This window comes from Ammospiza nelsoni, chromosome 12 (genome assembly GCF_027579445.1).
Source record: "Ammospiza nelsoni isolate bAmmNel1 chromosome 12, bAmmNel1.pri, whole genome shotgun sequence".
NCBI lineage: Eukaryota > Metazoa > Chordata > Aves > Passeriformes > Passerellidae > Ammospiza > Ammospiza nelsoni.
In genome coordinates, this window is record NC_080644.1 from 11,718,854 (window position 1) to 11,734,336 (window position 15,483).

Here is a 15,483-nt window from a genome sequence, read left to right on the forward strand (position 1 = left end):
ATGATCTTAGAGAGATTTTCCAACCTAAATGAGTCCATGGGAGATAAAAATGCACCAATTTCTATCAAAAAACACCCTTCAACCATAACAGGCCCTTTTGCTCTTTGCAGAAGAAGTTTTGTGGAACCAGGATGCAAAGTGAGGCCATTTGCACTTGCTAGGTAGCCTACAAGTGATGTCATTCTGGATATTATCATTTATTCCAAACCATTTTGCTAATCCATGCATTCTTCATACCCACACTTCTGTTTCCTAGACAATGCCCAGCTGGAAAACAGTGGAGCAAGAAACAGCAGAGATATGGAGCACTGAGAGATGCAGATCTATGTTTATACACACATCTACTCCATTTCTTTTGGAAAAATTATTGTTTATTTCTGTGAAAGCAAAGGAGCCCTTGCTCTCAGTGCTACAGAGATGAAACAAGTGAGCAGTCAGGCAGATGGGACCAGAAATTCAGCCTCTATGTGTTGATTATTTATCTGCTCAGCTGCAACAGGAAAACTTCACAAAGTAAACGTGGGATTGAAATCCAACAGGAAAGAATGCAGCTGCACAAATGCACAAGACACGATGCCTTTGCATTCAAATAGAATCATATTTAATACAATTAAAGTAATTACTTCAGTCTAGTCAGCCTTGGTTAAGTCTCCATTGGAGTTAATTAGCAAATGAGAGTAAAATACTTTGAACTTTAAATGTTAAATACTTTCATTATTAATATTATTCTCGCAACTGCTGCCAGAGCAGCCTGGTCCTAGCTCTTTGGAATGCTGCAAAGTGGTAAATAAGAACAGTACTTTTGCCTGGTTGATTTAAACACATTTCTTTGTTGTGCTAACCAAGCATCTCAAAAAAGACCCAGAAAAGAGCTCAAGTCCTGCTCTCACAGGATCCCATTCTGGCTCGGGTTGGTCTTGTGTCATCCAGCACTGCCATGCAGAGTCTTGAAACCTTGCTTGGTAGCACAACTTCACACAAATACCTCCCAAAAGGTGAGAAAATAATGACTAAAGCACAGGGAAGACAAAAGACAATTAAGAAAGGTTAAAAGGACTGGGTCACATTCCTGCAGAATAAGGATTTAACTGCATACTACTAGATAGGCGAGGTTATAAGAGAGCAACAACTGATTATTTTCCCTATTCAAAAATGGAAAAAAAAAAACAAAAAAAGAGTTGAAGCCACAGAAAGGAAAATGAAGGTTTGAGAACCTCTACAATTCAAGCAGTGGAACAAACAGCCCAAAAGCTGCAGAATACTCATCACTGAGGGTATTCAGGCTTAAGTAAACACCCATCTGTTAGAGAATATTTTGTTATAATCACTCCTGCTATTGTGCAAGGAGGTGGAACCAAAGTCCCACTGAAATCTGGGGGTTGGATACCTACGATTCATGTGTTCTGCGTTTTTGAAACATTTATTCAGAACAACAAACATCTGGTTCTTAATCCCCCAATTAACACTGTTTCCAGCCCTAAGGAATTAATCACAGAATTCATGGGAAACACTTTATTTGCTGGCAACAGTAAAACAAATTGCCTACAAACTTCTACATTGCTAATGGAGCAGTTTAATTTGCTTCTTTTTTTCTTTTTGACATTTTAATTAAAAAAAATAAAGACCAGAAAGACATCCCTGGGCAGAGACCTTTGCAGCAGAGAATTACACAGCTCTGGGGACTTGAGGCTCTCATTCATGGTACTGACCTCCTTTGAAGAGCACTCTGAGCTCTAGCAGTGAAAAGGACTTTAAAAAGTGCTAGACAGCATCATTAGTATTCAGGAGGACTCAGTTCTGTGGCTTGGTAGAATTCAAAGGGGGCTGCTGGTACTTAGGAAAGCCAAAACGTTTTCCAGAGGAAAGGGCTGAGCAGCTGGGGGCTGGCCATGCTTCCAGCACTGCAGGCTGACTCAGTGTCACTGAACCAACCTAATTCCTGCTCCCTTTTTGTTTTCACCACTTCCACAATGCAGAATTTAAACCTATTTCCAGCTATAAAAGCAAGGCAGTGTTTAAAATAGGGTTCCAACATAAAGACTTGCATTACTACCTCCCAGAGCCCTGCTGGCACTCCTGCCACCACTCCCTGTGCTCTGGGTGCTTATTCCATGAACACCTCTTTGTTAGCACCTCTTACACCCTGCAGCTCAGTGGATTTACACCCTGCTTCTCTCAGTTGCTGTGGAGGAATTCAATGGAATGAAAAGTCAACCATCACATGTTCTGGGGCTCCAGCTTTAAAGATGTCCCTGCCTGTAGGAGTGGAACATGCTGTTCCTTCAGTTCATCCACCTGGCTTTGCCTCTACATGAATATTAAGTAAACAGCTTTTATTCCCACCAAACAGCTTTTCAAAGAGTAACCAACACAAACATCACAATTCTAGCCAGCAACAGACTCAATAATAGCTCCAAAAATCTCACCAGCTTCAGGGGGTCTGATTAAGCACTGCAAATTACTCCAACTTGGACAGCTCCTGAAAACCTGGGGTTTGTTCCACCAGGCCCTTCTGTACCCATTTTCTGTAGTCCATGATCTTCCACCTACTGATTTTGCCCTTTGTTCTGTGTGAAAAGCCCTGTGATATCAACCAGTCACATCATGACTCAATTTCACTCATGCTCAAACCTTCCTACATAGTATTTCTTTATCAGCACATTCCCACTTGATGGCTGCTTTACCTTTGCCTTTTAACTTCAATAAAATTTTCTGCATTTTTTTTTTTTTTTGTTTCAGGTCTAACCTTTATTCAATTGGCAGCTGCTGGAGTAGATATTTTTATAGATTTTTTTAAATTATTATTATTATACCAGATATCAAGGAAAGGGGGAAACCACAAGTGTTTGGGGACACTAAACTATGATGTTCTGGGGTTGGCATGGGGGTTTTTGGTGTACATGGAGTGGTTTGCTTGGGGTTGGGGTTTTTTGGGTAGGTTTGTTGTTTTGGTTTTTTTTCATCATGTCATTCCAGGCTGCTGCTTTTTTTGTTTAGATTGGATATCAGGAAAAATTTCTTTGTTGGAAAGGTTGTCAACCACTGGAACAGCTGCCCAGGGAAGTGGTGAGGTGATCATCCCTGCAAACATTCATAAAACGAGGAGATGTGGCACATTCATAAAACACAGAGAAGTGGGAGCAGGGTTTGGGGATGGGATAACGGTTGGAGTCAATAACCTCAGAGGGCTTCTCCAGCTCTGTGATTTCTGCTGACCCCTCCATGGTTCCAGGGTATTTCAGATGACAATACACCTCCATAAGGAAGCCAGGAAGGGTTTACTTTGACATTTGGAGTTAACAAAGCATTGAACTCATGCAGTGCAAGCAATATAAACCTTCCCATTTGTTCCAGATTCTCAACTGCATCAAAACTGTGTAAATTCCAACTCCTTCCCTCTGGAATCAGATAACTAAAAGATTTGCCACGTCTCTCCAGCTTGGTCTTTACCAAGGACACAAAATAAGGACACAACAATGAACCAAAAGCTGAAGAGCCCCACAGATAAAATTACCATCATTTAAAACACAACAACATCCAGAATCATGAAAAACACTCTTACAGGCAGGACCAAAAACCTGCAACCTCCACAATTAACCCTTTGGAGGATGCCACAGCCAAACCAGTAGTACCAGGTGTGACACACTTTGAAGGCTCCTATTCTGAGCAATTTCCAATGATAAAATGGTTTAAAACCCACAAGACTTAACCAGCTTTCAGTGCTGAGGAAGCCCAGCCAGGCTGGTGTCTCCTGAGCTGGTTTTTACTGACAAGCACCCAGGAATGGGCTCTGGGCTGTCTGTCAGGGGCTGTGGCAGGGAGCTATTGCTGTCTCAGCTCCTCACCGTGTCCTTCCAGGCAGCCAGCAATTACAAGTCTCTTATCCCAATAATTACAGGCATAAGAACATGTCTTGAACAACATTATATTCTCTTCTTCCATGTAGTTCGTGCTCTCACAGTGTAATGCACTAACCAGAACAATTATTTCTTTTTTTAGGAGTGAAATCAAAGTCTTAACTGGCTGATAAAGTCTTTTGGCCACTGTGTGGCTGAAAGAGACTTGCATTGCTATTTCAGGTGGCAACCAGCATGGACAAAATAGGATTTTTAGTGAACTTTAAGTGTTTTCTTAAATCAAGTTTTTGTCCATGTAAACAAAGCATTTCATGTGAGAGAATTCATTCCCATAATGGTAACTTCCAATGGAAAACAAAACTTGGAAATTATCACCACCATGAGCTCTGCTAAGAATATTCCGATTATCACATGGAAGTCTACACTATACTCAGTACATATTAGTAAATTAGAAACTCTGGTAACTCTCACTGCTGGAAATGTTTTTCTTGCATATGAAAATTCTCCCGTCTCAAGTCCCAGCCTAATCAAGCATTAGCTACCACAACTAATTCTCTAGACAAGGAACTTTCTTGTCTTCCTCAAAATTGGAATTTGAAACAATCAGTTGAGAGCTAAATGGTAACTGCAATGTCCAACATTTCCACGTATTTTAAAGCTTTACTTCTGGCCTGTCCAACATGAACCTCCCCAGATAACTCTGTCATCCAGAAACATGCCAAAAGCTGGCTGAACTTTAGAGTTTTATATCCAAAACATTTCCTCTCTTTTAAATGAGAAACAAAAAAAAGAATAAGAAATGTAAAACAGTTCTTCAAGGATATCCAATGGCAAAGAGTCACCTCACATCTATGAATTCTGTTGCCAGAATACTTTGAACACAAAATTAACATTTTATCACAGAGTAAAATCCTCCTTTGCTATTTTGTGTACCCAGAGCCAGCACACACATCCACAGCAATAACACCTGAATATCTCCAAGAATTGCATCTCATCAGTGCTGATGAGGCTCCTCACCCACCAGTTGGGACAGCAGGATCCATTGTTGGCTTTTCCCAGGTGTTGATCTGCTCCCAGGTAAATCCATTGGTTCCCAAGGCGACGCTATAACCACAGTTACTGTAGTGCTCATCGAATGAACAACCACCTACAACCAAGAAAAATGAAAACATTTCTCAGTTAATTTTCTCTCTCTCTTTGTGGTAGGCCATTTACTTAGATATTTTGTATCCAAGCTTACACAGGAAATAAAAATAAAACTAATTTCCTAACCATTATTTTTCATGCAGCTCCAAGGATGATGTCCAAAAAATATCTTTGTAATTTCCATGTTTTATATCCACTGGAAGCCCTTGTTTTCTTCCATCCACACTACTGCTTCTGAGATCAGTCCCCCTTTATTTCAACCTGTTATTTTTAAGGACAATTCTACAGGATACCTCTGTGCAAGAATATTTGCATGAACCTTCAAGAAAGATATTTAAAAAAAAAAAAAATCAGGAAAAGGAAGGAGGAATAGAAATTACAAAAAAGCACAGCAGCACTGTTCCTACAGCAACGTCTTGTTTTGTCATGCTTTTAAGCCTTGGTTATATTTAACCTGGCTTTAACCATCTCCTAAACTTAACAACACAAATTTCTGTGCAGTCCATGAACACACAGAACTTCCTCAAGATCTTTCAAATCAATACTTTTGAGCATGGCCCTGTACTTTCTGAACAGGGTAATGAGAAGCAGCAGATATCAACTGGCATTCACACCTTCCACACTGCTGACTGAAAGATCTTTACTGCAATTCCTGAAATACTTGGAAGAAGTTAACTCTCATAAATGCATTGGCAGCTGCCTGAACACCTGTGAATCAAAGAAAATTCAGGATCTGTGGAATGAAATGTTGTATTCCAGTGCAGATCTTTGAAACTTGGGTCACACAGAGGAACAGAGAATGTTTATTCAATAGGATGTTCCTACTCTGATGTCCCTTATGATCTCATGCACCTTAACCTCCACCCAACCCAGCCTGCCAAAGTATTTCACTGCTGGATCAGGGATCTGGGTAACTCAGTTTAGACTTGAATCATGCCCAAGGTGTGTCTATAAAGATTTGGTTTCCTCTTAGGGAAGAAAGGATCACTGTTCTCTGTAGATCCCAGTCCACCTGGAAGAACTGGAACTGAGCATTTCCAAAGGAACTAGGCACAGGTAACACATCAGGGCTGCACAGTGCTCAGGGCAACGTCCCTTGCTCTGCCAGCCAAGCACCAAGGGCTCCTGATGATGCTCAGGTTTAGCTTTTGTATTTTTCACATCCTGTGCTGCTTTAGTGTGTGGGTCTGGGCTTCATATGAGGGGATGCTGAGCTCTGTGCACAGAGCAGGGAGACAAAACAATTCCTGCTCCAGCTGGGCACCAAGGACAAATGACCCAAATCTCAGCCCAGGAGCACAAACACCGTGGGCTGGAGAGAGAAAAACAAGCAGGGTGGGACTGCATGGGCTAAAGCTGGAATGGGACAATGAACTGCAAGGTGCAAATGGAGCAGAACTGATCACAGTGACAGACCCCGTGCCCGTCCGTGCATTTTGGGGCCATTTTGGTTCATCTTGGGTGCAGCCCTGGCTGGGCTCTTGTGCTGCCCAAGGTGGATCCATGGAGGCCTTTTAATAAATCCCTGCTTTATTCTTTAGCTCTGTCCAGCCTCTGTTCCAGGCCAGCCCTCACAGGGCATCACTGACACCAACCAGAGCTGTATGGACAGAGAAATTCCTGACTCCTCCCTCCTTCTCACAGCTGCACTCACACAATAAACACCTGGCACATCACTGACCTGCGTTCCTCTGCAATGAAGGGTTACACAGCACTGAAGACATTAAAGCCTTCTTTAATTTTCAACCATATTACCCAAGCCCAAACTTCCTCTCAGTCCTATGGAACTCCTCACAAATTACAAAATATATTTCATGTCATTAATAGTTCTCAATCCCTTACACTGTTAAATGATTCTCTGTGCACTCCAACTGTGATTGATTGTTTAAATGGTTCTACAAACTTCACCAAATATTTCTAGTCAAGTATATTCTAGGAAGGTTTGCTGGATAGAGTACCTGACACCACAAAATACTCTGTTGCTGAGAAAAGTTCAAAGAGATAAAGCTTGCCCTAAAAAATTAAAACTTGTATATATTACATATTTTCATCAGTTAATAGATTTTATGACCCTTGAAAACATGCCTGTTTGAGTAGCTTCTGCAAATATTTCTGAGTTGTCATGATTTTATAATATTTAAATAACCGTTGTCTTTAATTTATCTCATTTGTGAAGCCTTCCCAGCTGTCAAAACAAGCAGGATTACACCTGCATAACTGTCTTTTTTTTTTAATTAATTTAGGTGAAAAAGTTCAAAATTACAATATTGAACAGGCTAAATAAAAAAAAAAATCTAAGGGAAGATCCAGGCAGCCTGGACTGTGTGGGAGTGAGCAGTGAAAGTCATTTTTATCCCAGTGAGCAGAACGAGAGGCAAAATCCAATCCTGTGCTCTCAGCCTGCATGGGGCAGTCTCATTTTAATGGATTCCCTTTAATTCAGACACAAACCATCCCCATGCCCCTGCTCTGCACACAGGGATGGGGATATATGGGAGCTGTTCCTTTGGAGGAATTGTAAACACATCCTCTGCTCCAGTCCAGCTCCTGTACACAGAGAAAATGGCACAGGAGCTGCTACAAAGCCCCAAAAGCAAAACAAGCAATAAGTAGCAAAATATGGGGCAGCAGTGCTCATTGAAGTGGGAATGTAATTGTCAATAGCCTGGCATAATCAGCTAAACAGGTGGTTTTATCCTCACTGAGGAAGATGGAGTGTGAGGAGCTGAAAAAGGGACACAGTGAGAACTTGTGGAAATTAATTGGGAGCATCTGCTGATACAAGACAACACCTGAGGAAGCTTTTCAAGTGCCTTGCCTGAAAGTCAAAGCTAACCTTGTAGTACAGCTGAATAGGAAAGGAAAGGATAAGCCATGGAGAGCTTTAAAAGCAGCAGCAGCAAGACACCTACATTTCAGAGAAAGAAAAGGTTAGTGGAGAAACCTCCAAACACAGAGTGACAGGGCAATAAGCCAGGACGATTAATTTACTAGAGGCAGCAGAATTGGAACGTGGAGGTGAATTTGCAGGAAATGAGGACAAGGAGAAAAAGCTGGAGTTGATTTTAAGGGCTCACACGAGCAGATTGCCTGTGTGAATCCTGGGTGCCAAGAGGGGGGCAGTGCCCACCAGCTTCTTGCTCTGCTGTGTCCACTGAGAGCAGAATTAAAAACAAAATAAAGGCTCAGCTGGGAGCCAGAGCCACAGTGACTTGGGAGCCAAAAAGTCAACAACTCCCCTCTTCACACTGTTGTGTATTATGGAACAGGAAAGAAACCTCAGAAAGTGACAGGAAAGTAGTACAATATATCAGAACATCACAGACTTTGGGGTTACTTTAACAATCACAGAGTCACAGAATGGTTTGGGTTGGAAGGGATCTGAAAGCCCATCCAGTGCCACCCCTGCCACGACAGGGACACCTCCCACTGTCCCAGGTGCTCCCAGCCCTGTCCAGCCTGGCCTTGGGCACTGCCAGGGATCCAGGGGCAGCCCCAGCTGCTCTGGGCACCCTGTGCCAGGGCCTCATCATCCTCACAATCAAAAATTCTTCCTTATACTAAATCTTTGGTAAAGCCACGTAGCCACAGTGATTTGTGTTCTATTTGCCAAGCAAGGACATCAGTGGTGGCCCTGCTTTGTGCAGGAGTTGGCAGATGTGACATTGCAGCTTTCCTTCCTGGCAGCCAAGTTCAGAAAACTGAAAAGATTTTAAGGACTTCACTGAAGTAGGAATAGTAACAAGTAGAAGTGTTGTTTTCACTGATGGCAGCATAAGCTTAATATTCAATATTTCCAAAGACACCCTACCTATGCAGATACTTTTATATGAGCTACACCCAAATAGGATGGAACAAAGTCAGGAAGAGGCTAGATCCATCCCCAAACAAAGTCATCCATGGCTGATATTTGACTGCTTAGAGGCAGAACAGGGCTATTCATTAACCTTGAAAAAATCATCCTCAAGTTGAAGGGAAAGGAAGACCAACCACTGGATGAATTTAGTTACCAGGTCTGCAAGTTATCATTTCAATCACAAATCACAGAGCAGCTTGAGGAAAATGACAACATTTACACAATCACTACAGTGGGGTGCTGGGTCTTCATAAATTGTCAGCAAGAATGAGGATTTTTGGGAAAGATTTTTGGGATCTTTGGAACCTTTTTCCTGCTTGGCTAAAAATTACACAAATGCAGTTGCTCAGTGGGGCTGATGAAGAAATGGAGATGGCTTTGATGGCTTTGGAGAACACAGGTGGTGTTAAACCCTTTTCACAAAATGAAATCTAAGCAAGAAAGCTTTTCCCTTCCTGAAAAGGGTCATATTGAAGCAAATAATGGCTCACATAAGAAGGATAAAATATCCCTTGTTTTACACTGCGGGCTTGTAACAATGCCACTGCTCATCTGAGTGATGCTAATTAATCTTGAGCAGACCTATCATCAGTTACTGAGACTTGCCCCTGGATTATATGTAAACCAGCCTTGCATAAATTGAATGGCTCCTTTGAATATATAATTGAATTTGCAGAAGTGTGCGCCAGGGGGGTGTTTAAATAAGTGCACAAATATGATAAAAAGAACTTCACGCTATAATATCTAATTCAGTAAGCAAAAATAATGGCAGGGCACATTCCAATTAGTGTTTGATTTATTTATTTTAACAAATCCAATTAGTTGAATGTTTTATAAAGTCATCCAATGTCAAACTCTCACAGACTCACCAGATAAAAAACACAATACTTCTAAAAGGGGATAAAGAACACAGTGATGTGAGAAGCCTCAGTGGTTATCCTGTGGTTCTAAACACACACAGCAAACAGAGCAGCAGATAGAATTTGATCAGGCATTTACAGCAATCCCAAAGTGGGAAAGGGATAGAGACAATGAGAACATCAGTCTCATTGATCCACTCATTCCTCCAAAAAGAAGTAGTTAGTTCTCTCATTTACTAAAAACAAAAGAAATAAAAACAATAACCCCCAAACAGCAACAAAATGGGCAAAAGATAAGAAAGCATGAACACTTTTTAGTAAACATCCCTTTTGAAACTTCCATGAGAGCTGATATTTAGTCTATCAATTTTTATCTTAAACCCACAAAATGCAAAGCAAGTAAAGGAAGAAACAAATGCTGTTCGGATGAGGCAGTGCTTATGAACTATAAAACTCTACAAATTAAACCACCACTGTTTCTGATCATTCATTCTCATCCCTTCCAGAGACATTCTTGTTTACCAGGGCTGGAAAAGATTCATTTGGCTCATTAAAGTAACTCCTAGTGTGGGATTTATTGTATAAAAACCCATTTGTAACTTATTTTTCAGACTGTAGAATTCATACAGCAAATTCCTGAGAACTCTTATTGTATATTCTTCTGGAAGTGGGAGAGAATGAAGAATGAAAATGTACATGTAAAGCTTGTGCTGAGTTGCTTTAAGATGGGATAAATCAAGGAATATTGGAATTTCCTCACTCAGAAAGAGCAGTAAGTCCTCTATGTGCTTTCTAGTCCTTCCACAAAGATGAAGACAGAAGACATCAGACAAGTGAATTTCAACCTGCTCTTGCAACTGGCCAATTTCAATGAGTGCTTTATTATCCTAGCCAAATGTTTGTTCTACAGCCACACAGATTTTCAAAGAACAGGTTTCTGCAGAGAAAAAAAAGAGTCATCTTGACTGAGTCAAAGGGCACCATGTATTCAGGTGTATTTAAACTCAGACTCTACAAGGGAGACAAAGATGCTCTGACTCCCCAAACTGCAGGGAAAGCTTTGATCATTTTTTATGCCTCATTAGCTAACAGAGGATCCACACCAGGAGAAACTGGGAATAGATTCTCCAGTGTGTAAGAAGGAATAAACCCTGAGGTAAAGCATTCATAACTTCTTTTTCTGACGTCAGCTCTTTAAGAGCTGGGCTTAGACCTTGCACAGATTCAGGTGAGTCAGTCAAGCATTAAACACAACTCCCAGGCTTCTCAGCTGCTGGTGCTCACAGAAATGCTTCTCTTGAGGCACCCAGATGTTTGGGGTTCAGAAACAACCATCAGTATTCTCTCAAATAAACCCCACCTGCTTTGGTTTCTGCTGCAAGTATCAGTCCCCATGGTCAAAGAGTGATTCACCCACCTCAAGACAATTCTGTTCCTTGCCTTGACATCTCACTCTTTACATAGTCTTGATAAATTTACATGTAAGCAGAGACAGTTTTATCTATGCTCTGGAAGGTGACAGTTCTCTGAGATAACAGTAACAACTGCCTGGCCAAAGTTTGAAGCATTTTGTAAGAGCTGACTAAATTTCATTCATTCTTTTTACATGTTCTGTGCCCTGGCAATCCAGATTACAGGGGAAGCATACAGAGAGCTTGTCTTGATTTTTAAAAACAGCAATGAAAATTATTTCTCTTTAGAATTAATATATATATATATACACATATATACATATATATATATACACACATATATATATATATATGGTTTTGGGGTTTCTTTTGCCTAAATCAATGTAATCCTGAATGTAGTTTAGAAATCTCTCCTCGGTTCAAAACTGGAATTGTGATTCCAAGTTCTATCAAGCCACTAAGGAAGACACTCACTATCAGCATATATTTATACATTTTCTAAGGCTTTTTCCAATTATACACCCTGTGACCTTGCTGTCTTTGCAGGTCAGTGTTACCTATCTATTCCCACATGTTTTGAAGCAGCTCTGAGCAGTTTCCATGCACACACATCCCCCATGCTGGGATAAAATCAATAGTTGGAGGTTCCTTGCACAGGAACCTTGCTACAACCAAAATATTGCTTAAGGGATCACACCTGGTGTCCATGAGGAACATCACCAGTAACAGACAGGTGAAGCTTTGTCATGTGAACACCTTAAGTGCCCTCCCAGTAATAACAAGTTTTTCTCCCAGCACTTTTCTGCAGAAGTGATGGTCCCAAATGTGCAGAGTTTATCAGTTCTGCTTCTAATCCCAATGGAGCAGAGCAAACCTCGTGGATCCTGACATGCATGGAATGAGTGTTTAAGCTCCATGCCCTGAACTTGTCAGTTTAAGCTGAGTTTTCAGCTTAAATTCATACTTACAGGTTTCTCTTTGCTGAATTTTCCCTCTGTGTCTCATCACTGAGCCCCAGACCTGCTCAAGCACTCATCACTAATTCTGCACTTCATAATCCACCACGGATCAGTGGAACCACTTTGAAGTATCCCAGGACTAAAACTAACAGTAAATGTCATTTGTTTCAATTTATATGTCCAAATCAAGGATGACTCATCTAACTTGCCTTGCAAAAATGTATGTCCTTTATTTAATACCAGGAATACATTTTTGCTACTGACAGCTGAGCTGTCACTATTCCAATAGCTCAATATTAACATTTTATTGCTTAAAGCATAAGTTAATATTAGAGATCTGTACATATCCCTAATCTGATTGAATTATTTTTTCAAGCTGCTAAAATAGTCAGTTAATACCCTGCACCTTTCCAGAGAACCCTGACTTTCCAAGTTCACTTAGTTCCAGTCTGCTGCATCACACCAAGATTTATGCTAAGAATGTTCAGACTCGCCTGTCCCAAGGAAATGAAACTTGTAAAATTAACACAGGTTATCAAACCCATAAAAGATCCTTAAGCAGACATTCCCCACCAACTTTTCTCAATATTCTAACTAATAATCTTTCAATCTATAAATTTAATGGCTTTCCACCATTGAAGCAGACTCCTGCTTTAGTCATAGTAAGACAGAATGAAGATTTCTTTTTAAAACCACAGATTTGTAGTACACACTTGCTGCTATACTTGTAGACGAATATTTTTAAAAATCCTTACTTTGCTTCAATTCATTTTTTAAGTCACAGGACTTTTTTTTCCCTAAAATAATTCTGTTTTGTATTCCAAAAATACATCTTAAATTGTTAGCCACGACTGTTGAAGATGTGCTTAGTTATATTTGTCAGTAAAAGCTATCTGTGGGTGTTCATTGTTTTCTTTTTAAAAAGAAAAAAAGGAACATTGCTTTTCTGTTTTTCCAGCATCTGAAAATTTTTAGGGCTAATTATTCAGTGGATCCTAACAGGCTTGTCCAACATTGTATTTATAGTGCATTTTTCCTAAATTTTCTCTATTGGCTTGCTTCATTCCAGCATTTCATCTGTCACATGGATACCTGTTCAAGCTGCACACTTAAATTACACCCTTTTTTACACTACAAGGCAGAAAAACCTGTCTGGAAGCAGCTGTTTCTCACTTATTTTATATTCCATTAACAAGCCTCTCATTCTCAATAAGCTTTTATACAAACTTCAAATTAATGTGTTTGAACTTCAAGCAAGAAGCAGCCATTGACTGACTCACATTATCTTTGGTGATGGATAAAATATTGTCTCAACAGTCACCATTCCAGGAATTCCAACAGCAACTACAAAACCTCCAATCCTTCCCCTTTCCCTGTTCTGCTGTTTTGGAGGAAGATCTCCTTCCAAAAGAGATGTTTCATTGGAAGTTGATGGTCATAAAACACAAGGATTAGTTTAAATAAGGGTAGGAAGTCTGGTTTCTTGCCACACCACCAAGAACAGAATAGAATTAAACACAATCTGGCTGCCATCAAATGTAACTAGCACAGACATACCCTTTTCAGAGAAGAATTTAAGTTTTTATTGGACTGTCTTTTTTATAATCATCCCATTAACTTCCCAAATGAGGCCAAGGGAAGTAAATTAACTCAGTGCTGAACTTTCAAAATGAATCTTACTTTGCACTCACAGAAAACTACCCACAGTCTTCATGAGGCCAGAAATGTCCATGTGCACACACACACATATCCCATCTTTCTAAACAGTTCCAAAAAGAACTATCAGAAGTTGAAATATTTTCCTGGGTTGATTCTTGATGAACAGTACTGATATTTTGTTTAAATTGCTTCCAAACACGTGCAATTAAAGATGCAGCACTGTGCAGGATGCCAAAAGCTCCTTGATATTTGAGCTACCATGCTTGACAAGTATTAGCTCAACTCACCCTGGTTAAATATCAGATTTAGATAAAAGGACAGCTATCATCTGTTATTGAGTATCAGCAAATAAAATCTAATTGGTTAATAACACAGTAGTAATAACTTGCAATGAGTCTTGCCACTGATATATCATGCTAAATTAAATAACTTTGTTATTGGAAGCTACTCTCAGAAATGGCTGTATAAATAACTTTTATTGAGTTCTAACAATTCCTGTAGCTCCAACTTTATACTTATCTCACATCAAGGTTATCTCTTCCAAATGCCCTTTCACTTGTTGCTGGCACTTACTGGTTCAAATTACAGTTAAAGTGCAATGTCAAGGATATTTAAAGACATGTACTTTAAATTGTTTTCAGTCAAACCATGATCTTCATTCAATGTGTCAGGAGCGAGTCAGCCCCAGAAGTGACAGTGGCTCCCCAGCTGCTCTGCTTCCAGCTGCCCTGCAGTCAGGCTGGGAACAGGAGGGCAAACCCTGGACTCTGTAAGAGCTCCTGTAAACTTCCATCAGCTGACTGATGGCTGAGGCACTGACAGTCAGCTGCAGATTGGAATTTCAGCCATTTGTTACCTGACTTTTAATTGGGTTTTTTTTTTTTCAGTTTATTTATTCTGCCTCTGCATTTTTTATTCACATTTTTCTCCCTTGATGTCCCAGTGCACTGCAACACCCAGGATGCTGTTCAGAGTCCCAGTGCACTGGGGCAAACACCAAGCCCTTGAATCCCCTCAATCCTCTACAGCACACTGGAAACAGTGTGAAAAAAACAAAAAAAAAAGCTTGCTTTTATCCTCCAGCCTCCTCTGTGTAAATTCATTGCCCAAAGAGAAAAACACAGAGTAAATACGTGCCAGGAATAAATGGGTCCTCTGCCTAACAGCACTTGTGAGTTCTTGAAAAATATACAGAGCTCCTCTTCTGTTTAACCAAATTTCCTACTACTACATAAGCATATGTGCAAAGTGCTTCTCTAATTGCAGCCATGAATCTTCCTCTCACAGTGCCTGACCCAGAATGTGCATTTAGCAGAGCTGCTGCATTCCAGACTCTGTATTAATGAGGGGCAGCATGGCAATGAGGAGAAAATCCAGAGGAACTTCAGCACCAGTGCAGTTATCTCTACAGAGAGCTCAGATTTTGTTAAGGGGCCACCACAGCCTCTCTCATCCCCCTGGGTGTTATCCTGGCACATTCTTGGTCACCTGCAGACCATGACAAGTCACAGGTGGGCTCAAAAATGGCCCATGAGCCACTCCAGTCTCCGTCCACTGATGGGGGAAAATGATTTCTTAATAACAGCTCAGTATCTGCTGAGGTTCTTGATTTTAGAGAAATTCCAAACTGTAAATTGCACAAAATTTCAACATCTTATTTTCACTCTGCACTTCTCTTTGGAACAGCTTCAGGCAGTGCTATCCCATTTATACAAAACCAGGCTGGTAATGAAC

At 40.5% G+C, this 15,483-nt stretch overlaps 1 protein-coding gene across 4 annotated transcripts in view; it reads right to left on the reverse strand.

Moving 5' to 3' along the window:
* Positions 1-15,483, reverse strand: part of PTPRT (protein tyrosine phosphatase receptor type T) — a 489,384-nt gene that overhangs the window by 348,979 nt on the left and 124,922 nt on the right. For all 4 annotated transcript variants that reach the window (XM_059480540.1, XM_059480539.1, XM_059480538.1 and 1 more), the window contains exon 2: positions 4,879-5,004. In XM_059480540.1, the coding sequence (XP_059336523.1) occupies positions 4,879-5,004 (126 nt within the window). The remainder of the gene's footprint in view (positions 1-4,878; positions 5,005-15,483) is intronic.